The sequence below is a fragment of the Acyrthosiphon pisum genome, chromosome A2, assembly GCF_005508785.2.
Source record: "Acyrthosiphon pisum isolate AL4f chromosome A2, pea_aphid_22Mar2018_4r6ur, whole genome shotgun sequence".
NCBI lineage: Eukaryota > Metazoa > Arthropoda > Insecta > Hemiptera > Aphididae > Acyrthosiphon > Acyrthosiphon pisum.
Window position 1 is genome coordinate 66,521,156 of NC_042495.1, and position 24,871 is coordinate 66,546,026.

Below are 24,871 nucleotides of genomic sequence, written 5' to 3' on the forward strand. Positions count from 1 at the left end.
TTTTTTTAGGGTTAAGGTTATTAGCCTGTGGTACTGTAGGGGAGGGAACTATAGTTTTGTTTACACGTGTGTGTTGGTTTTGGCAGAATTTTCGATTTGGGCACCCGTAGCCCGTAGGTATCTGCCATGCCCGGGCGGTGGATGGCGGCACTTGTTCTCCGGACACCGTGACTTGCCCGAAGAAAAATGCCGCCCAGTGAACTTATTATTATACATTTAGTAGACACAGTTACATGTATATTGTTTCGGATTAACCTGTTTGTGTGAAATGGAATTTATTTCTCACGCGAAGTTATAAAAGCTGAATGCCAAGCTAAACTTTTTGATGATTATTAAGCGTCTTCGTTCAGCAGTCTGGGACTATTCCCGGATTATAATCAACTGGCCAACGATATATTGTAATGATGCGTTTCAACGCCAACAGTATGATGTGTATTTATTTTGAAATTTAATTTGAAACACTCAGTTATATAACTATACATCATTTTAATATTATTTAAAAGTATGTTTAAATTAATAGTTGCAGTAATAGGTAGTGACTTAGTAAAAGTTTTGCCATCTCTGCTATATAAGTACTTTATACTTTATAGGTAACCATTCAAGAATAGATTTATACATTTTTTAAATATGCATGCATATTTTATCAATCACTCAATAAATAATGATTTTTGAAATACAATAATTAAAAGCCCAATTAAATACATAAAGAAGATACCAGGTTACCTCGTCCTGCTTCACAATCCAAAAAAAAATCTGACCGGAACTTTCATCTCGTTATTATTTATTCATAATTGTTTTTGTTAGATACGTACAAATTAAATATTAAATTCATAAGCCTTCCCCATAATCTATTCTCCATTATTACAGATATACATTATACATATATCAGATATAATAATAAATAAATAAATAGGGTTAGCAATCAGCACAGTATATACAAAATACATATTAAAAAAAAAAAAAAAAATATTTTATATATTAGTCTCTCTTCATGATGTTTATCAACGTATATAATTTTATAATAGTTCACTTAATATCAGTGTTAGATTTTAAGATTTAAATAAATAAATACTAATTTCAACGTAAATACAATGTTTAAAAATAAAAATCATAAAATATGTACATTTAATTCACAGTGGTCGTTAAATATTTTGTTTGTCTTTACTCCAAAGATTCGATATTCGTTAAATCATTAAGAACTTGTAGAATTTTTCAAAGGTTTCATTGCTTCCAATTCGTTTGTTGAAATACCGTTGTGTTCGTCTGCGCTGGGTCCCGAATTCCAAGATAACGTTTTTGCCGTTCCGAATATTAAAAATACTATGGCGCCACACATGTAAGTCCCAGCCAAAATCCAAAATACAATGCACCATTGCTCAAATGTTTGCTGCAAGTATATGTAAAATTATATTCTTAGTATTTTTATATTGATAGGTATTGAAGTGTTAAATCGTAATTTAATGTTTAATGCACATGTATACTAACATTGTTATTCGTTAGTTTTCCCACCAAGTACGACGACAAGGACCCTCCAAACGAAGACAGTGTATTTGCCATTCCAAATATTGTGCCTGAAATAAAGTGAAATTTCACATTCATGTAGTTACATAGTAATTATTTTACAAGTTGTTAGTAGTTATTATAATGTACCAGAGAAATTTGGAGCTATGTCCAAACCGTTTCCCAGATAACCACCCGTCACTGCTCCGTTCAACGTCAATGCAATAGTGAATATCATTACAGACCACACTTGGTTATTTCCAAAGTACACTTGTAGGATCATCAAAATTCCAGGCGTAAATACTCCTGTAAATTACAATGTTGTTTTTTTTTACTTGGAATCAAAAACACTATAAAGTTATAATACGTAAAAATGTATACAGGATACTAGAATAAAATTATTTAAATGAAAATTTTAAATTACCGATAAAAGTGAAGATTTTTCTAGTCATTGTTTTGGATATTTTTTCAGAATTTAGAAGACGATCAGCAATTATTCCAGCGAACAAAGCCATAAAATATTTACCCAAATAAGGGAGACTAGATAGAAAACCATTCTGAAATTTTGATAACGATAAATGTATTATTCTATTCTATACTTTAATAATATCAAAAATTAAAAATAAAAATGAAGAATAAAACATCATATTTATAATACTTTATCGTATATATATATAGTAAATATATACCGATTTAATGTCATAATGAAGTAAATACTTCATATAAGTAGGTAACTGATTGACAATAGTAAAGTATCCAAAGACACTAGCTCCGTGTGTAATAACTATGGCCCATACAGGAAATGACGTAAGTATTTGTATCCATGGAAGTTTTTTTGGCTGTAAATAAAAATACAAATACCAAAAATCAATAAAATCTTATAAGTTACAATTATTGTAATTTAAACGTTCTTTAAGTGGATTTAATCAAAACTTGAGTGTAAATGTTATATAAAATAATATTATTCTTATCCGTTCTAATAACTTTTATAACACAAGTATAATCTGTGTTATTCAAATTTCAAGTACCTACTCTGTGGTCTACAAAATAAAATTTACTAATCATAAAGATATAATATATGAGCTTGATATGTAAATCTAACTGTAGATATCAATATCATATAAAAATCTTTGTATCATTATATTATACTGTTATCAGTCATCATATTAAAACGTATTTTTTTTTCTAAATACTTAATATATTTTATCAACGTGATAAATTTTTGATTTTATGTTGTTGCATATTATACTATATAGAACAAATATTAATTGTGGCTCATTATTACCTTTGTACCAGGTTTGCTTTGCTTAGCGATTTCTGTTTCAATATAATGTCTTTCGTATTCGCTAATTCTAGGATGATCTGCAGGTGTCTCAAAAACTAAATTAAACCACAAGATCGACCATGCAAGACCTACTAATCCCGTCATATAGAATGCCGATTCCCATCCCCATGCAGAGATTAGTATACCACAAATCGGTAATGTAATAGCTGCACCTAAAGTAGAAGCTGAAAATTTCAATACAATTACAAATAAGACAATTTTTAGAAACAATAAAATATATAGCTTAATCAATATAGTTTTGAATAAATTTAAATAGAAATATCTATTGTATAATATTATTTTACACTGTTTTACTAATATTTTTATGCCTTGATATATATAGAAAATTTATCAACATTGATGATAAATATAGAGTATTCTTTACGTATTGCGGTGTGATTTTTAATCAAATTTAATAAATTGACTAAAAAATATAATTTTTATCAATTAGTTAGGTATAAAATCTTATAATTTTATAATTATATCATACATAACTTGTATGACAATAATTACCGAATAATTGAAATATTTCATTTTTCATACTACGATATTTTCTTTATATCCATACAACTTACTATTTCTTGTATACCTACGTACCTTAACACAGGTATAATGATTAATAATCTCTAATTCACTACCTATTTATTTTTAAATAATTGTTATATGTACTTAGTATTATTTATATTTCACAATTATATTTTTAGGTTTAATGGATAACAAATTAAAAATTCTTCCCACGACAATAATAATAGTTTTATAACGATTTGAATTAATCAAGAAATGAGACAGTGTAATTGGTAAATTAATTTTAGTGTCAGCATATTAAGCTAAATTTTTCTACATACTATACTGAGTGTTTATAATTAATCGTCAAGAACTCCATTTTTTTATAGCAGTTAAAAAAATTAATAAACTTTGTTCCTTTTTTATATACGTAACAATAAGCAGCATATTATAAGAATTGCCACTAAGTAATTTTGTTCTATAGCCAAAAATAAAGAGGTATAAATAATAAATAATCACCAATAAAAAAGTTTTAAAAATAGTATGCATAATTTAAAAGCCATAAAATTTAAAGTAAAATGCCATAATACCCATCATGTTGGACATGAACTTGCTACGTTCATTTGGTGGGATCCAATTGGCAGCAAGTGGTAATATAGCCGGCCATGTTACTCCCTGGAATATGAAAAACAAGTTGAAGTTACATAATATAAACATATTTAAGGAGAAAAGAAATTAAGTGAGAAGTTTTAAATATACTGTTACATTTTAAGAATATCTCTAAGTCAAATTTTAATGTAAAAAAAGACCTTTGAAATATAATTAAATTAATCAACCAGTTTTCTAAAATATATTAGACAACATGACAAAATTCAAAGAATATTAAACTAATTTGCATTTTATAAAAACCTAGATGGCCAAACATAAAATACGGCACTATATTGGTGTATTATATAATATTTCACTTTGAATATTTTCTAACGTGGTTTAAACTAATCTCTAAATTTTCCTAATATTTCTAAAAACAATCTCTGGAACTTTTGTTAGATAAGTTGACTAGTTTTTGAGTCTATAAGCTACAAACATAGGAACATTGCTTTTTCTTTTACATTTGAATAACAAATAAATAATTAAATATTATTTTATTTTATTTTAAAAAAATCGATAGAAACGCATCGCAACGCGGGTGGCTAATGTCTATACCATTTTTTTTTAAATATTTTTTCTGTAACTAATGGCAATCCTTATATAAAAAAAAAATTATTAGATTTTCATGAGACAAAACGAAATTGTGAGCCACTCCTTAACACCATATATTAAGGTTTAAAAACAAAGCAAAGAACACTATAGGTACCTGAGTCTCAAGGAATATGCGTGCAAAAATTGGTGCCAATTGGTTCATTAGTATCAAAGTCGATAAGCCCCGTGCCAACTTGGGGCTTATTTAATTTGTATATAATGTAATGTATATATTATAGATGTACCTACCTATTAGATAATATCTACTATTTTTAGTTTTATTTGTTTTTGATCAATTTTTCAATTTTTCAACTATACAATAATACATATCTACAATTAGAACAATATATTTCGTATACCTAATATGCACACATTAATAATAACAGTACGTCATTCTAATTTAAAACATTTTTATGGTATTAAATATGCTAAAAAATACTCACTAAAGTAAATCCTAAAAATACTCGACAAAACATAAGGCAATATATACTAATTTTTGCGGCCATAGGTGTTAATAAGGTAACCATTGACGCTAGCAACATAGAGTAGCCGAATACCGGTCGAGCTCCAATCATTTCGGCCAAACGACCACCTGGCAATTCCGTAAGAACATAACCCCAAAAGAAACTGCCTAATATCATATTCTGTTCATACTCGGACCAATTAAACTTCACAACACCAGGTGGATTAGATTGTGTCCAACTCACAGTAGCCTGAAAAATAAAAAAACATCAATTACCTATTGGAAAATAAATATTAAAATAAAAAATAGACATTAATATACCTAATACCTAGTTTCTTTAATTTGTATTAGAATTGTTTATATTCTAAAATCATTTTCTAATAATTATAAGTAATTATTATGAACTAGTGAGGGCCGGGGCTTTCTTCCACACCCCATTACGTCCCTTTTACTACACTTACTTAAAACTATTAATTACTAATAAGTAATAATTATTATTTACCACATTTGAATACTATTTATTTTAGTATGAATAAACCAAACTCGTAATATCTGAAAAAATATTATTAGTACTTTACATTTATTTTATGGTTTCTTCCTTAAATCAAGTAATTAATTTAATAATACCCAAAATTTTAAATATAAAATCATAATTTGTTTTAAGTTTATACTAATATTTATATATAATATATATGATTATATAACACAGCTATATTTATTATTTGTGATTGATTTTACTTGAAACATTTATAAATTAATTTTTAATATTTAGTTTATTGAATTTATACAATTTATTAATGCCTATCAATTATTATTATAAATTCACCCAAAAATAATAAATTAAGTACTTATAATATTTTTTTTTCATTATACATTTTCAATATTACAATATATGAATAGTAAGTATGTATACCTATTAAAAATGCATGTCTCCTGTTTTCTATAAGTAATTTATGAGTTAAATATGAAATATAACCGATAATTTCTTATACTATCTACCTACTTAATCAAATGTAATATGTTCAAGTTGACATTAATAAAATGGTATACACATTTGAACAAAAAGTGATAAAAATAAGTGGGCACTATGGAACACGTGTATTAAATCATGATTAAACATTTTAATTTTCTTCTATTTTGTTTACTTCCAAACCTATTGAAACTTTATACAACTGTGACAAATTGTATAAACAAAAAATTATATTATTATTTTGGTTTAGAAATTAGCACATTTATATCGTTTTCTTTTCCTTTTTTATTTATAATATATTATCAAAGTGTCATATGTTTTTATACAAAACCCTATTGAATAATAAAAAAATACATAAATGAAAAATGTTCTGTCCCTGTAGAAATATTATTAGAATATCGACAATGATACTGGTAACCGGGGCAACGCATGTCAATATGTCAAGATGGGTGGATAAGCACAACGGTATTTTAAAATATGATTTACTTAGGTATATAATATATGTATTGACTTATTTGAATCCATAATTTACAATTATAATTTTAGTTTATCATATTAAAGTTATTTATGAAATATACATACACACCTATGTAGTTATATAATTATAATGCATATATTATTATTATATATAAAAGTAGGCAATACATTCATTTAAATTTTACAAATAATTTAGCAAATCAAGCATACCTTTAAATAAATGAAACATAACGGTATTTATTATTTTTTTTTTTAAACAAAACCTGATCCTTTAAATATATTATACAATTCACATACCTACATATACTCTTGGTATCAGGTTTTATGATAATTTATAGCATATATATTTGCACTAATCGAACTCAAAAATCTGGTTTTTAAATTCCACTTATATTATAAAGTGCAATAAAAAAAGAGTCACTCTAAGTTTCGTAAAAATGGATGCTGTTATACTTGTTATAGTATTACAAAAACTACAAAATGAATGGAACGTGACAAATTATAAATTATGTATCTATTCTGTCTTATTATGTCCTATTCTATATTATTTATTTATAATAAGAAGTTTAAAGACTAATTTGTAAGTTAAAAATTAATTTTAATTGCTATACGGTCACAAAAATAACTCTTAATAGTATTAATTACGAGTAACATGTTATTTCAATTTTAACTGAAAAATAAAATAGGAATACGAATATATATGAGTCAATGAGTGAATAGGTTACCTAATTCATTTTTACGCAATTGTTTACAGTTGTATTCTACTATGATTTTAAAATTTAAATAATTGGAACTTAATAATATACAATAACAAATAATTTACCTGATACTTTTATAAATGTTTACATTCTTATTAATACAAAACATGATATACACATAAATTATACCTATTCATTATATTCACAAAAACAAAACTAATGAACATATTGTAAATAAAACATGTAAGATGAAAATATAATACAGAGAAAACGTTAAATTATTGTGATTGTTTTTTAAATTTTGTAATCATTGCTCTAAATTGCATAATTTTTTTTTTTTTTTTGTATTATAATTTAAATATTTTAAGACTTACCTTTTAAGTATAAATCTATAAGTAGTAAAGTAATAAAGTTGTATCAGTAAAATGGCACAAACGAGAGTACCTAATAAGAAAATTGTATTTCCATATTTACAAAAATGTATTTATGAAATTATAAAAAAAATGATTTCAGGGTTTTAGTATACAATTTTAAAATGCTTGTGTATCATTATAATAGTTCAAGGTTGAAAAATTTAACATACAATATACAAATACGAAAATTTGTTTCATCGCCTATTAGTATAATATTAGTACCTACTATAATATTTAAGTCTATATAGAATATAAATACGAATACCTATCCCAACATAATATTGTTTATCATTAGGTAATAAATAATTAATGTACTAGGTAACGTAATTATTATAAAAAAAAATTGTAGTCTACAGATGTAATTTATACCAACCGATATCAAACATCGAAGGTCGTCATAATATTACAATCGAAAAAAAATCTGAGCAAATCAGTTATAGGTATTATATATGGTTATTAAATAACATAATCTATATCGTGATCTGATGCCCTAAATTATTATTGATAAATTATAAGCTATATTTTCGCTACTTCGGGGCTCTTAACCTAGTAATTAGAAAACATAATAAATTTATATTAGCCGTCAATAATTATATTAATTATTCAATATAAACAGTTAAACGTTCATAAATCAGAAAATTCAAATTACAGCTAATTTTATATTTTATCATTTATAAGTAGGTACCCTATATAAAGACTATACATTCGGAGATTTAAAATAAACTATCTAACTACTTATCACTGCAAAGTGTCGTTGGAGTTAATTTATAACAGTACAATTATTATTGTTCAAATGCATGGATGATGGAACATCACCTAATGATTAGATTCTATCCAATATTATTAAACATTATTCATATATTACGATTATTTTATTATATCCAATTCATTAATATGACATCATATACCTATATTGATTATGGATATAACTAATATACACCAATACTAAAATTTAAATCATTTTCTAGATACTCGATGGTATACAAAAGGAAATAAATTTAAGAAACTATATTTTAAACATCAATTATTCAGATTGTTTCCATCAATCAATTCATTCAAAACACACAAATACATTAATTATAAAATAGTAAATTAAATTACTTTTAGTATTCTTATGTAAGAAATGTGTCTTACAATGTTTTATAATATATTGGTTTTACAATGATGCGATGTGTTTTTATTATTTATTTATAAAAATAGTAGGTACCTACTTTTCATTCATTTGTTTAAATTGTTTTAAAATCAAATTTTATAGAATCAAAAACTTTAGATAGTTGTCTAAAAAAAATTTAAATAAATACACTAGCCAAATATTTATATTAACATTTTCTAGACATGATAATATTTTTTAAAAAATTTTGCTCATTTTGGAATTTTCTACTTTGATTAGGGAATATTCGGCTCATTATTATGCATTAAAAAATGTTTTTTGTGAGTAAAAATCTTCATAGTTCAAAATAAGGTTTCTCATAATTTGTGTTTATAGCAATTCAAAAAAAATAAATAAATAAATCGTCACAATTTTTTTGTGATCATTTGTATTTAAAATGTTGACACTATTATTTTGTTAAAATCACGAATTATTCAGTAGATATAATGTAATCAATGATTTAATAAGGTAAACTTTTAATTTGATTCTGTTATATTTTTACTATTTAAAGGATATAATATTATTATTTTTTTGAAAATTCAAACTGTTAACATTTTTTTCCACGTGTTTCCCCTCCCCCTTAAACAATTACAGTGATCAACTCAATGACAAGGTACACCAATATATCCACTATGTATACTGTAGGAACATTGTACATTTGTACAGCATAGTGATTTCCTCGATTTTCTATAAATAAGCGTAACTGGATTAAATTTTCGTGGCGTTCAAATTATATAAATGACTACTGATCTTTATATTTTAAAGATTATAATACATTAAGTATAATAATTAAGAAATTGTATTATCATAAAAAAATAGGTGCCCCATTCAATTTTAATGAAATATTACTTTAGTCTAATACTGTGGATTAAAATAATTAATCAAATTATTAAAATTCATTTTTTTTTCTAATATAATATTATTATTTTTGATATATTTATTTAATTTAAAAATATTCGCATGAAGAAAAATAATCGAATAACATAATATAAATTATATATTTACTATTTACAATTAATTATTTATACCAAGCAGTTTAAAACCTATATAAATATTAATTTATATTTTTAACATACCTACCTAATTATTCATGAACCAAGTCGTACTTTGATCACAATGTGTATCAACTCTTTGATTTATCTTCAAAACATTCTCAAAATTACTAAGACGTAATATATTAATACTATATTTTATACAATCATACGTAGTTATACTTTGGTTGTTTTATACTTAGTAACTACCTATATTGTAACAACTAACGATATAATATACCTATTGTCTATACAGACATAATGATAATATAATCACTTCCTGTGCCATCTATTTTTATTATTTTGGTTTGATTTTGAATATTTTAATCTAAATTGAAACCAAATATAGAACTCTAAAATGCTGAAGTTATTTGATCACATTTTTAACGTTGCGAAGTAAAAAATGAATATTATTACAGCTTTATGTCAGTGAATTCTGATGAAAACAAGTATCAAGTCACCAATTTAATGGAAGAAGGCGAAACGCTACCTTTTATAAGGATATTTATGTGTGTTACGCAAAGAGATTAAAATTATATAGTTATATGATATCATATAGCATTTTACTGGTAAGTTTCAAAGGTCTATCCATTTTAATTAGTCTTTCCTTGAACGCTGTGTAGTTAGTCCAAAAAATGTATTATAAATTACATCACTGCAAAGTGCAAAGAAAATTTCCTATTGTTACACTTTCATCCTTGACGCAATCTGATATTCTAATAATTTACAATACCACATTCTATAATCGTTTAATAATAGTTGTTAATTTAATGTTATTCAAAAATTCATTGTAAACATTCGTAATTTATTTTCCAAATACACTACCTATGAGTCCTATAAGTAACTACTGATTATGATGAATAATTAGTTTACAAAATTCAATAACGAATCTAATAAATACCAATACGGCAATACCTATTACCAACTGATTAATAATACCAAAGAACAATCTCAGTAGTCAGCACAATATGGGCAATAACTAATAAAAGATATTAAATTTGAAAATATCTCGCTTAGAGTTTAATGAAGTAAGCTAAACTATGGGGGGGGGGGGGGGATTCCCCGTGTTCATCCCGTACCCAAATGATTTAAAATTTAAAGAACGTTTCGGAATGCCCCTACGGTTTTGCCTTCCATGAACTAATTGAATGTTGGATAATTTTAGCACCTACAAGATTTTTTATCTCAATAATATGTTAACAATTATAAACCAATTAGAAATTGTTTAAATATTATATAATTAACATTAAGCCTAAGACATTAGTCCTATATATTTAAATGAATGGTATATTTAATGGTGTGTACCTATACTATAATATTTACCATCACTGGTTTACGCATCTTTCCTGCATTTTATTATTTTATCAACTACTTTCTGGTAAACATGATGAAAATTATTACGGTGTACTTATACAAATTAGGTTCATAAAAATAGGAAAACTCTTAAAAATGAATACTTTCACAAATCTCGATATTACTCATTACCAATTATAAAAGGTTTGTTATAATAATATAATCATTCTATATTATGTTTAAATTGTTTTTAAATAAAATTGTATAGAATCAAAAACTTAAAATAGTTGTCTAAAAAAAATCACTAGGCAATCTGTAGTATGATTATTAATTATAAAAAATGTTACATTTATATTAGTGTTATTGTATTATTTTTCACTTATAAATTGTATAATTTAATTTAGAAAGTAATTACAATAATCGTCCATATTATTGATTTGTTCACTTAACGTTCTATGATATATGCCTTTAATCGAGAGCTTTTGGTTGAGGTTATATGATTATTGATTACTATTATTACTCACTTACCTAATACATATATTTTCCAATTGTTTATGCTATTGACCTATTGTCATAGTATATAAATTATAGATTTAAAACAAAATCTATAACTTATAATATAACTTACTATAATTTATGAGTTATGATTTTATGAGTTATAAAGTTTATTCAGGTTATAGAAATATTGCATTAAAATGGTCAGAGTTATAATCAAATTTTTCTAATAGATAATCGATATATTTTATAAACAACATATTATGTTAGAAATTTAATTAAATTTTTTGAGAAATGTTTTCACAAAGACAACAAAAATAGAACCAGATTTTAATAATAACGTCATAGAAAAACCAATGTTTTTGCTTTGGGGCGCATCCAAAAACTTTTAGATTTCGTGCCAATGATGTAAAATAACTGACCAACAATGTGTTGTCATAAAGTAGTGAAATTAAATTCAAGGGCAATGTTTCTCGTAATAACCAATATTTCAAAGTAGTATTGTTTAAAAATTAAAATGCTTCAATATGAAATAATAAATATGAAATTATTTACATCACTTATAGGTAATATAGACCAAACCTACAATCTACAGTTGTGCATTGATCAGTATAATTTTTAAGACCCGAGGGCCCGAACAAATAATATTAGATGTAGGTACTTACATTGGTTTCATTTAAAGATGAAGTTGAAAAATTAGCGGCTTGTTCTATCGAGACATTCTGCTTATGGTTAGGTACCATGTCTACGATGGCAATTGTAAAGTTTACTCGTAACATATAATTTACCATAAATCCAAATAAAACCATGAGATTCAATATTCTTGAACAGTTCATTGATCCTATATAAAATCAAATTTGTCAACACAACTTGTATAGGCGTATAAGGCGTATCGTATTAACCACTAAAAATACTTACGGGTTTGTTTAATGACCAATCCAGTCTCCACGTTGGCTGGTTCTTCTTTCTTCATTTTTCAAAAGTTATACCAACTTTTAAAGTTTAAAAAGTCGATCACTTTAGTCCTAAAAATATCAAATAATTATTTTTAGTTACAAATTTTGATATTAACAAAATTAATATAATATGTAAATATTAATATAATGTATAAATTATTATTATCAATACAAATATAAGACAAATAATAATATGTAAATATACAAATACGAATCGAAGATTGATATCGCTTAATTATTTCGTTTGAAAACATATTCATAGATAAGGCACAATTTTTGCCTAGTCCTACATTTTAATGCATATAAATGTATTATTTATATCTAAAATGTTAGACTTTGAATGGTTTAAAATAGGTGATTGAAAAAGATTATTTATATTCTTTTACTATACATACCTAACTATAATATACATCAAGATATCATAAATACTCGATTATTGAATTTTAACATTTTACATTTAATATTAAACAAGTAACGTAAATGTATTAGTTTCAATGAAAGTTATAATACTAGTGGTTAAAATAGGTATTATTACAATAATGACAAATTATATTAATAAGACATTAAATGAATGACCTTATAAATTATAATAATGTATACTATATGTACTTACTAAAGTTACAATTTTTATTTCATAAAACTTAGAAACACGAAAGGACTAGACATGCAATATGTTTAACATTTGAGTTTATTTTAATCAATACAAATAAATTTAAACAAGATCAATAGCCTACAAATTAGTTCAAATTACCTACGAGTTCAAGAACTATTATTTTTCAACAGAGATGATGTTGAAGGTTGGACTATCTGATTACTATAGTAAAGAACCTTAAAACTTTGCATTATTAAATTATTAAATAGTATTTAAGAAACAAATATCTATATTAACTAATTAAAAAGCGAACTTTTTCGTGGATTAAAGTAAAGTTTTTATTCAAAATATTTTAGTCAACGGAAAAAATAGTTTTATACTTTCAGTGAACTGTGTAAACTATAATTATATAGTACTTAATATATAACTAATATACATATAAATAATAGTCATATTAGGTACATATATTAAATGTATTCATTTTTTAAACGAATTAACTAAACTAAATTAACGAATTAATCAATAAAAGAATTTACTAAATGTAGAATCAAAACATTTTGTATAAAAGAAATATCAGTAATATGAACATCATTTACTATTATTTTCAAGTTCATTGTTGAAAGTCGATACCTATGTCTCGTTTGCACAAAAAAGCTAGGTCAACCTACATTATACTTATTATTTTTGTAAGTGTGTTTCAAAGTTAATCAATACAAATTGAGTGGAGTATACATCACGAAATAATAAACAAATTTAAATAAAACACATTTGTTCTATTATTGTGATGGTATTAATTATATATTCTACACTTTTTGAGATTCTGAAAAATAAATTTAAATTAAATTGTTTTGTTAATAAAATTTCTATGATGTCTAATAATGTAGATTTACTCTACTATAGATACATTTTAATTTATTGAAGCCACAAATGGTCACGAGCTGCGGACAACATAATAAAATAATTATATTATTCACAACTTACACTTCGAGAAGAAAATCTATACAAATCACAAATTTATTGAAAATAATTGATATTCAAAAGAAATTAAAAATTAAAATATAGAAATTAAATAGTACGATGCAATTCCTTCAACCAAGTTTGACAATTAAATTTTCGTAGTATTACGCCAAAATTTGTACCCAAAAAAAATATTTTTTTTTGTAATAAAACTTTTCATGTGACTAACATAAATTATAATGTCGTAAAAAATTATGAACAAAGAAATAATATACTTTTTATAATTTATTCAAAAAAGCCATGTTTTTGTATCGATTGTTATTAATTATTACTTAGTAATTACATAATAATATAATACCTACCTACCTACCTAGCCTATCTACAATTTATTGGAAATCACTAAAATATCAGAAAGCCATTAAACGGTTTAATTAAATAATATGCATTAAATGTATAAAAAAAATAATACATTCAAGCTAAACTTTAGTGCTTACAAGTGCGTGTCAGCAGTCAATATTATTCGAAAACCTATATTGTCACATAAGCTGATATACCTAACAGTGAAATGCACTGTCTAGCACCGCGTGCCATCGTGTATAATTTGTGTATCTACATATTATGATATATTATATTTATATTATTTTTAAATCTTGAAAGACAATAAATTATATAAAATTTAAATTATTTAATCATGTTATTTAATATAAATACAACTCGCTATTTAAAAATAAATATTTGACCACCTAGTGTCCTAGTTTATTAGTTATTGAATAAAAAATAATCAATAATCGTATACAAAATCAAGAGTCAAAATATGCACAGTCGTTCGTAATATTATAGACACTAAACCATATTACAACGTAAATTACCTTTACTATAGTTAATATTATAATAGAGTTAATATATAATAAATTGTACTGTTTAGTGTTAATATTTAGTACCTATACTATAGTTTAGTAAAAACAAAGTAAAATAAACTGCGAAATCATAAAATATTAAGATACCTACCTGCTAAAGAAATGTTTTCCTTTTGTGGAAAAAGAGAAAGGAGCACTAATCGATCTCATCTCTATAAAAGAGATCGACTTGTATTTACAAAATGTGAAGTGATTTACAATAAAATTAATTTCGTTTTCAAATAAAAACTGGGTTTGAATATTTTTTCTAAACGTTTTATTTATGTATTTAGCTAATATTATTATATAATACTCTCAAAATAATAAACAACATATTTGTACGATAGTACATATTATACAAAATACAATATACATATACAATAATTGTAATTTTTGAGTAGCTAGTAGGTATAAACTATAAACATAAAATGTAATCTGTTGTTTTGTAGATAAATAAATAAAAATATTATAGTAATTGTTATTTATTATTATTTGTAAATTAAAGGCTATAATATATAAGCTATATTTTTATAAATAACTAGCCGAACTATGAAGCATCCATGGACTATGGTAAGATTCAACTGATAAAATCGATATACCTAATAGAAACAGAATGATTAATATTTAATTCTCACAACATTTTATTTTAATATAAACAATACTAATACAACACCAATATATTTAAAGTAAATGTCTATTGCTAGGTATACAAATTCTAAATTATTATACAAATTACAATTGGATTAACAATAAATGAGAAGAAAACAAAATGCAAGATAGTCTCAATACACAACTGAGGCACAATACATATTTAGTTGTAGATAGGTAATTATAGTTTTGAAATAGTGACAAATTTCAAATATTTGGGGCTTAACATTAATTAGTATGCCAACAACCACAAATAAATAAAACTAAGATTGGTAGCAGCTAATAGATGTTATTTTGGGCTAATATCCTTATTAAGTCAAAGAATCTCTCGAGGAAGACAAACATAACACTATAATATTATATGATTGTGGTGCATAGGCTACTAGATAAATGAAAATAAGCTATTACATTATAGAACGAAATATCCTTAGAATATATTTGGACCAAAGAGAAACATCTAAGGAGAATACAAGATAGAGACAACTCGAGGAATAGAAGAACGGTATAGGTACGGAGAAACACAAATATAGTTGAAGTCCTCCGGAGTAAGACTAAGCTAAGCCGGTCATGTATTGAGATCAAAAAGTCCATATGTTTGGCCACAAGATGGAAACTGAACACAAAACGGCTGTTTGGATTAGAAAATGGAGACGCACTATTGAATGAGAGGGAGAGACGATCTAGACGGCCTAGTAAAAAGCCAAGTAGAAGGAGATAATTTATCAATTCTAATAAATTATTTCGTACATAAACGCTGTATAATCATACAAAAAAACTTTGTTTTATTTGTTAACAATTAGACCTATTTATTACGGTTTTTGTTAAAAATAACATAAACACTAAATAAGGGAAACTATGATTCAATTAATTAATATATTATATAATATGTACTTACATTTTATTTACTAATTTATATTTTTCTTAACAATATTATTCATTGAAACTAGTGTAGATAAACGTTGGGTAATTTGTATAGTTCATTGAAGTATTGAACTTCAACAAGTATCATTGTACAACGAAAGTAATAGTTTTTAATAATAGTTTGATAATATCCAATAAAATTAAAATAAATACCCATATTTTACTTACGTTTTTATTATTACAATATAAATATACGTAAATACACATTACAATTAATTAAATAATCGAAAAATAAATTAAATATTAGAAAAGTAAATCATTTTGTGAAAATGAGCGACTATATTAACAAATAAAATATTATGTCGTCCTCGAAAAAATCAGTATCCAACCAAAATAGCGTCAAAAGTACAGCTTTTTACGATTTCCCGTGTATCATTAAATATTTAAAAAAATATGACTATAGTGCCAATACGGCAATATACATATTTTTATTTAGATAAGTCTAAAAAAACTTATTTTCTATTCTATGTGAATCTTTAATACAAACAATAACCTAATAAAATAAACATAATATTGTATTCTGTAAATTGTCCAAGTACAACTCTGATACCTACGTACCTATATCCAAACATAGGCACCAACTATACAAAATTGGTTTTGTTGGGGGGGGGGGGGGGAGTGACTGTAGTACTTATATTTTTTCTTTATTAATCTGTCCGAATATCTCTTTCAATATTGAAAAAAGGCAAATTTGAGAACATTCGTGCAGTATAGGTACTCGTGTACTCATTCTTGGACAATTTTTCACCTCATTGAAAAGAAAAATGTTCGTGACTTATTATAGTATTATTTAATATATATATTAAATATATAATTATAAACCTAGTTGTGTCTATATAATAAAATAAAAAAAACTACCTAAACATAATTCAAAGCATAAATTGTACAACATTTTAATTTATATTATCTAAAGTATATTCGAGTAGTTTGATAAGATAAGAAACATCATACAATGTACCTTTTAGTATAGTTGTACAAATAGTAAAAATAAAGTTTTTAAAATAAGGTAGGTTAAAAAGACTACAATTGCTAAATTCTTGATTTCATAATCAAATACGCTATTAAACCCAAAACCTATCAGATTAATTCTATTTTAATAAATATTATCGATAATAGAAACACTTAAAAACTTAATATTTAATACTTCATAAAATATTACGCTTGAGTTAAAGGTAAATTATATCTTTTATGAAATAAAAAATTATATAGATCAATAAACTTAGAATAAAAAACAATTTAAATACTTAATTTAACGAAAATTCACTAGATCAAAAATGACTATTAAATATAACATTTTACAATCAATTAAAAACTGTAAATATTAATTTAGAATAAATTATTAAGAATACATTAAAAATTACACTTTGAACTTAAATTGTATAGGCAGTAGGCACATTTTATAATGTAGATTATATCGATCTCTAAATGTTTTTGATTCTTAATGATTCTTAATTAAGTTCGACTAAATCTATAGCTTCTTATATTATCATCATTGGCTTAATATACTACCTCGGATAATGTATACACATTTTCAGACGATTATTAAATAATTCATAAATTTTAAAAACCTTATTGTGTAGTTTTTATTGTATTAATGGAATTAATGTTTGTTTAAAGTTTTTTAACATCAGACAAGCATCATCTCTATCAGAACCGCTCTGGATCAATAAATATTGGGTATTCATTATCAACGAGCTATTAAAATAACATGTATTTCATGTAAGACACTATACGAATATTTAAAAGATATCACCCTATAAATTTGCAGCTAAGTTAAGCCGCGACCCTGTACCTATGTATATAATATATATGTGTATATAATTGCTGACTACCTGCACGAGATACACTAAAGAATTAATAAACCTTTAGAGACGTAATCGTATAAATATCCTATTGACTTAATCCAAACATTATAAAATAATAAATTAATGCACAATTATATTTTAACATCCTCTTTTATTTTAAATTGTATCTGTATGTAGGTATTTGTTTATCGTGATTCCGTGACTACAAAAACTGTTTATTCAGATTTATATAAATATATAAAATTTAATAAACGGATCATAAATACTGTGTATAATGTATAAAGTATAATAGTAATATGTGGGTAAATGTTAGTTGTTTTTTATTGTAATTACTGCAGTTATTATAGTATGAGGATTATTAATGGTAAAATGAAGAACACTTGTCACCACCGAATATGTCGTACAGATAATTTCTTCATATCCATAATAAAAAGAGAAAACGAAAGTAGGTAAGTAGGTAGGTATATCAGAGACATCAGCGTGTGTAAAGAATACTTGAAAAAGTAACTTTTTGGAAATCTGTTTTAGTGTTGAAACGAGATACTACAATTTTAATCCCGTTTGTATTTGAATTTATATTTGCAAACAAAAGTAAATAAATATTATACTATAGCGGTACATAACTACAAAATAAATAATTCATTATTTCATATATTTCAATATTTGCGTAATTTATAAACCAATAAAAATGTTGCATTTGAATTTGATGGTCAACAAAAATCCGTTATACCTGTTTAAATTTTTTTATACAATATTATCTACTTTATAATCTTTTAGTAAGTAAAAAAAATATAAATAAAAGTATGTGTAGTTCAGTTAAACGGTGATATACGATATACCATAGGTAGGTACCTATGTTATGTATTTTACCTGCTTATTTAAATTAAAAACCACCTACTGAATATTATTATGTTTACTCGGAGAAAACGCATAAAACGATTGGTATTGTGCACTTGTATTGCATATACTAGCTCTACCTATACACTATTAACCGACGCGCACGTGTTGTGCCTTTTTATTATTTATTTATTTTTAATTTCTCGCATTATAAATTTACTAGTCAGCGTTGTATGCTGACTGTAAATCTATTGGCGGTCAATACGAGCTTACGCTACATCGCGGAGAGAAGAAAAACTACATAAACTATTAGTTATATTAATTATATTATATATCAGAGTATTATTATCGTACTGTTAATCAAAATATAAGACTCACGGTATATGTAATTTGGGCCCAAATTGTGAGTGGATAAGATTGAATAAAAAAATTTTAAAAAAAAAAAACTTAAAAAAAATTAAAATTAAAAAAGATTATCACAGACGGACGGACGACTAAATACACACGCGCACACGTGTGTTCCACGCAGCGGCGTACGAACGTAGTGGTAGGATTCGCGTCAGTAAAGACGAGAGGTTACAATATATGTATTATTATTATTATTATTATTGAAATAAACGACGGCGACAGCAGCGGCAGCGACGATATTATTACCAAGTGGTCGGCATAAACTGCACTGGGACACACACGCGCGCACTACAGCGACGGTCGTCCTGCACTCCTGCTACAGGTGCGTGGCGCGAACACTGGGAATAATAAATTTTCTCAAGAGTCGTTATTATAATATTTAAATATTATATTATTATTATCGTCGGACGGCCGAGAGAAGGCGGCGGCGGTAGCGCGGCAAAAACGAATGGTAAAAAAAATATTTAAAAAACACCTCGTCTAAATAATAATAATAATATTATGTATGGTAGCAATATTAAATTATTATTATTATTAGTAGTAGTAGTAGTATTGTGTGTCTATAATTTGTACGCATAAATACAATGCGGAGTACACGTAAAACGACGACTGTTATTGTTTAGGCAATAAATGTATTTTATTAATAATTATTGTGTGCGAAACAATAACGGAGCGCGCGAACCGCGGCAGACACCACACGTGAAACCGTGGCGGGCGAACTGCCTCGGGCGCGCGCGCTCTCGTCGAACGAACACGAAAAATATGAAAAATTAAAATATAACCGTCGCGCGCGTGTCTTCGGTTGCGGCTTCGCCGTCCTCGACTCTCGGAATCGGCGGCGGCGGCGGTGCTCGAAGCGTTACGTTTTCCGCACGCCGCGACCCAGAGACCTTGTTTTCAATTTGTTTCCCGGTCGAATCGCTCGCTGCCGGTGACCGACTGTTATTATTTTTCATTATTCTTTCCAATTTCCTGTACACGTATTTTCGTGTTCTGCGTGGCCCGAGCCCGCGCACGGTAGGTATGCAATCTGATCATCAGACATTTATACGCCTATATGTAGGATAATGATTTTTTTTTTCACTCTATAATAATATTATAGATCGCGTATACAGTTATTTTAATATATGGTTAGTGGTTAGTGTAGGTACCTGCCTATATGGTGTATAATACGTAGGTGGGTGGTACCGAAAATAATCGTGTTCACGCGTTGTATTACGATACGAGACACCACGAAAGTCAAGGCATATTTTATTTTTTCAGGGACGCAACTGCTCAAATACAACCATATAATAATATAAAATAACTTTGTATTATTTAAATTATCATTATTGCATAACATATTATTCGAATGAATACTCGCGCGGCGCCACCGACGATTAACGGTTACGACGATATACATATTAAATGGAATAAAAAAATACGCAATGTCTGTTCTTTGCCGCTATACGACCACACGCAACGGGCGTTTTTAATTTTTGAGGATTACATAGAGCCATTGGCCACATGTTATGCACTATATGTAGGACGTAGGTATTATAATTTATTATAACACCGATCGATTTCTGCCACACGTCGTTTCGTGCGTATCGTATGCGTTTCGTATCGCATCAATAAGATAATAAATTATAATATTAAACAACGTTCTCACGCGGACGGTGAAACTGCGATCGCACGGGAAAAAAATGCTGCCGGTATACAACAAACACGGCAGATTGCTGTCACGTGACTGTTAGGAAGGGACGGGTAGTGTGGCGGCGGAAGAGACAACGATAAGGTCAGGGTGTCCTGTAAGTACGGACACGACACGTCATAATGTGATATTTTGCCATACGATTTTTCGACGTGAAGTATGATATAAAATATTTTTTATATTATAATATTATTATCATCCATACGTATGCATCGTATTATTATTGTGTGTACACTGTACATTGATCATTACTATAACGACACTGTCCGGGACGCCCACCGCGTTGTACCCGTGTTTACATATTATATTTAATATTCTTGTATATACATATTTTCCGTGTATGAGTAATGAGTGACAGTTTTTACGTTGCGGTTTTCGTCCGAAATCCGAATTAATATCTATATACATACCTACGTATTTAGTCTAAAACAATTACTACGTAAATGGTTTATTTTTTATCCCGTTGTTTCGCGGTGACTCCTATTTACGATTCCGCGAACTGCGAAGCCGTTTGCATGTATTTTGCTAATAAAACTGTTATTTTTTCAAAAAAATTTACAGAATTTCATAATAATATGTCATACGGTTTATAATTTACTATTTCTTTTTCCTAATTTTCATTATAACAACATAATATGCAAATGATACCCCGATGTACCTATTATAGTAAGTAATAACAAATATTATTGACTGTAAATACTCATTAGTAATTTGGTATATTAATTATTAAATTATAATCAATAGTGATAGGTACTTATAATAAATTACCACTAGGTATTAATATTTATTTAATTCCTAATTATTATTTTAATCTCTGGATGTGCCAAAAGGCTGAAAATTAAAAGTAGGTACTTACATAGTTACATACATTTTTTAAATAAATTATTTACTCTTGAACTTCAAGTGTTGTGTTGTTTAGACCAAATAATTAGTAAACTTATCTTCAGATTTGCACTTCGTTGTGACTTCTGCAATGTCAAAGCTTTAAAATATTTATCAATTTCATAACGCAATATTACAGTTATATAATACCTATGTTTTATGTATTTAAATGAAATAATACCGTATAAATATAAGTAGGTACTTATAATGTTATTATGAATTGAATTACGTATAATCGATGGTGATTGCGCGTGAAAAATATATTAACTGTCACTTAGTCATACAATTATGCGGAATTAGTTGTACATAGGATATATAGGTATACCATATACGAGTACACGCCAAAAGACAGAAAAAACTCTAAACTACCTATCAAAGATAAATCTTACTATAATAACGTGTTATTTCAACATGTGTTTAAAAACAAGCCCATGAAGAGTACCTATATATTATTATATTAAACCTACGAACACCCAAACTACTAATTCCGATCTGCCATAGAAATAATATTTATGCTGAATTGTAACAGTATCTATGTGGTGCTGGGAAGGATCGTTTTCCGCGCACACCATAAAATACTATTGCCTTCAATGGCTAATGAGATATCATTATCTATTCGTTGTTGTTGTTTCTTTTATCTAAATTAACTAATTACTTCTATTTTATATTTCTATATTTTATCAAAATGTTATATTTATATTTCTTATTGTAATGTTGTTGCTATAGTATTAACTAATTTCAATACTGTTAATGTTGGATTAAACCATACGAGAAATTATTATTATCTATTTAATATTTACGATTGAAATTACTGACTATCGTTCAAACAATTTTGAATTAAATCAATGGCGGCTATCAGGGGGAAAATTTTTTATTTATTTTTTATATGGACATACCTACTTTTATTTATAATTATTAATTTATTATAAATTTATAAATGTATTTTTATTGTAATACCTACCTGCCTACAATAGTACAATAAAATAATTATTTAACCATTATAAATGATTTGAGATTTTTACTTATAGGTAATAATCTCTTACAGGCTTTACATACCTACTTATCGGACATTTAATTTATTTACATTTTATTATTTCTGATTTCTATACTTTCTAAGTTACCTATATTAATTGCTATTTCTTATTGAAATTCAGCTTTTTTTTCTTTTGTTGAGTTTATTTTACCCATTTAGTTATACCTAAGTACCTATAACATGCAATAATTGTAGACAGCTGCAGGTATACAATTCATTTTAACTTGAATGTTAGTGATGTTACTGTGGTTACTGTAGGTACTCAATGTAACCTATATGTATAATATACATTATAGTATATTATTATTATACCAGGTGGCAGGTATAATAAGCCTATCCCTCATATACATACTGAATGATTTTTAAAGTACGGCCAATACCTTAATGCTTAAATTATACTTTTTATAACATAGATCCGGTAAAGCTCGATTGAGCATATTCTTTTTTAGCAACACGATTTTGAGCATAGAATATTTTATGCGATGTTGCCACATTCACGTGGCCGAAATTTTGTAATTTATTATTTTCACGTACTATTACACCAGGCGCGAGCCGTGAGCTGAGCCCAGCTTTATCGACTATGTCATCGATTAATAAATTAGTTCCGGAGCAATAAAGTTCCGACGCGACGTTTTAAACATTTAAAATTGGGGGGAAATATAAGATAATAAATTAAGATACAATTCTAAAATTATTATAGAAATAATATCAGTGTTCGATCACCCATACTCTGTAGTATTCTTGACTTATAAACCATGCAGTTTTTAATTCGTACCATATTTATTTTTGATTTTATTATTTTCATAGCTATTATTATTATTATTATTATTATTATTATTATTATTATTATTATTATTATTATTATTATTATTATTATTATTATTAATTATTATCATTATCATGTTATTTTTTTGATATGTTATATTTTGAATTATTATAATTATTTAAATAAATATTTTTGTAAAGTATAGTTTAAAATGGAAAATGGCAACGTTGCGGAGTTTTTATGCTCAATCGTGTAGGTTTTCTTTTGTATTCCGATTTCCTTTGATACGCCGACAATTTGGCTCAATCGTGTCGCAATAAAAGTGTTTTATGATCAATCGTGTCTCAACCCATAAATCCCACCAAAATTGAACAAACTGCAGTGCTAGCCGCTAGGACGAGTACCTTTATAAGTATAGGTACTTAACACATTAATACCATATATTGATTAAATACTCGTTCCGTTGGAATTTTGTCACACTGCGCGTACATCATCAATATTACGCTAATATACCTAAATAATAAACGAGATTACTCACGCGATGATGAGTAAAACAGTTTGTTTTGATCGAAAATCGCAAAAAAATCAGACAGCGCGGCGCGGCAAACGCGGAGAAAAATTATCACTAACGTAAAATATTCGGGTGCAAGGCACCGCCTGATGGGCCTCGCAAGTATTTATGGGGGGGCCTCAAATTTTCCATAACCATACGTTATATTATAAAACAATTATAAAATCAAATAAAAGGATTCAATCATTTTGAATTTTGTATTTTCGTGTATATATGTAGGTCCTATTTCATTGGTTAACCTATGTATTTATTTCTATAAATAGGCATATTGTTTATTAACAGTCCGGTAACTGTGTTAATAAAAAGTTTTGATAATATAAAGATTACAAGTGCGTTTTTATATTTAGAT

General features: G+C 26.4%; 1 protein-coding gene across 1 annotated transcript; it reads right to left on the bottom strand.

The window, feature by feature from the left end:
* Nucleotides 1-760: 760 nt before the first annotated feature.
* On the bottom strand, nucleotides 761-20,293 carry LOC100161095 (sialin). The gene is made up of 11 exons (XM_001948873.5): nucleotides 19,548-20,293; nucleotides 12,476-12,582; nucleotides 12,223-12,398; nucleotides 5,011-5,280; nucleotides 3,919-4,003; nucleotides 2,786-3,009; nucleotides 2,190-2,339; nucleotides 1,925-2,057; nucleotides 1,651-1,806; nucleotides 1,486-1,571; nucleotides 761-1,387 (listed from the first exon to the last, which is right to left on the bottom strand). Exons 2-11 carry the CDS (start codon nucleotides 12,528-12,530, stop codon nucleotides 1,193-1,195), a joined length of 1,530 nt encoding a protein of 509 aa, XP_001948908.2. The 5' UTR covers nucleotides 12,531-12,582; nucleotides 19,548-20,293; the 3' UTR covers nucleotides 761-1,192.
* Nucleotides 20,294-24,871: the final 4,578 nt, after the last annotated feature.

What these genes read in the sequence shown, in the direction of transcription:
- LOC100161095 (XM_001948873.5), bottom strand. Translation starts at nt 12,530, where the DNA reads ATGAAGAAAGAAGAACCAGCCAACGTGGAGACTGGATTGGTCATTAAA. An exon ending in AAAGCAAACCTGGTACAAAG is followed by an intron (nt 2,340 to 2,785) that starts GTAATAATGAGC and finishes TTTTATTTACAG; the next exon opens with CCAAAAAAACTTCCATGGAT. An exon ending in TTCATTATGACATTAAATCG is followed by an intron (nt 2,058 to 2,189) that starts GTATATATTTAC and finishes TCAAAATTTCAG; the next exon opens with AATGGTTTTCTATCTAGTCT.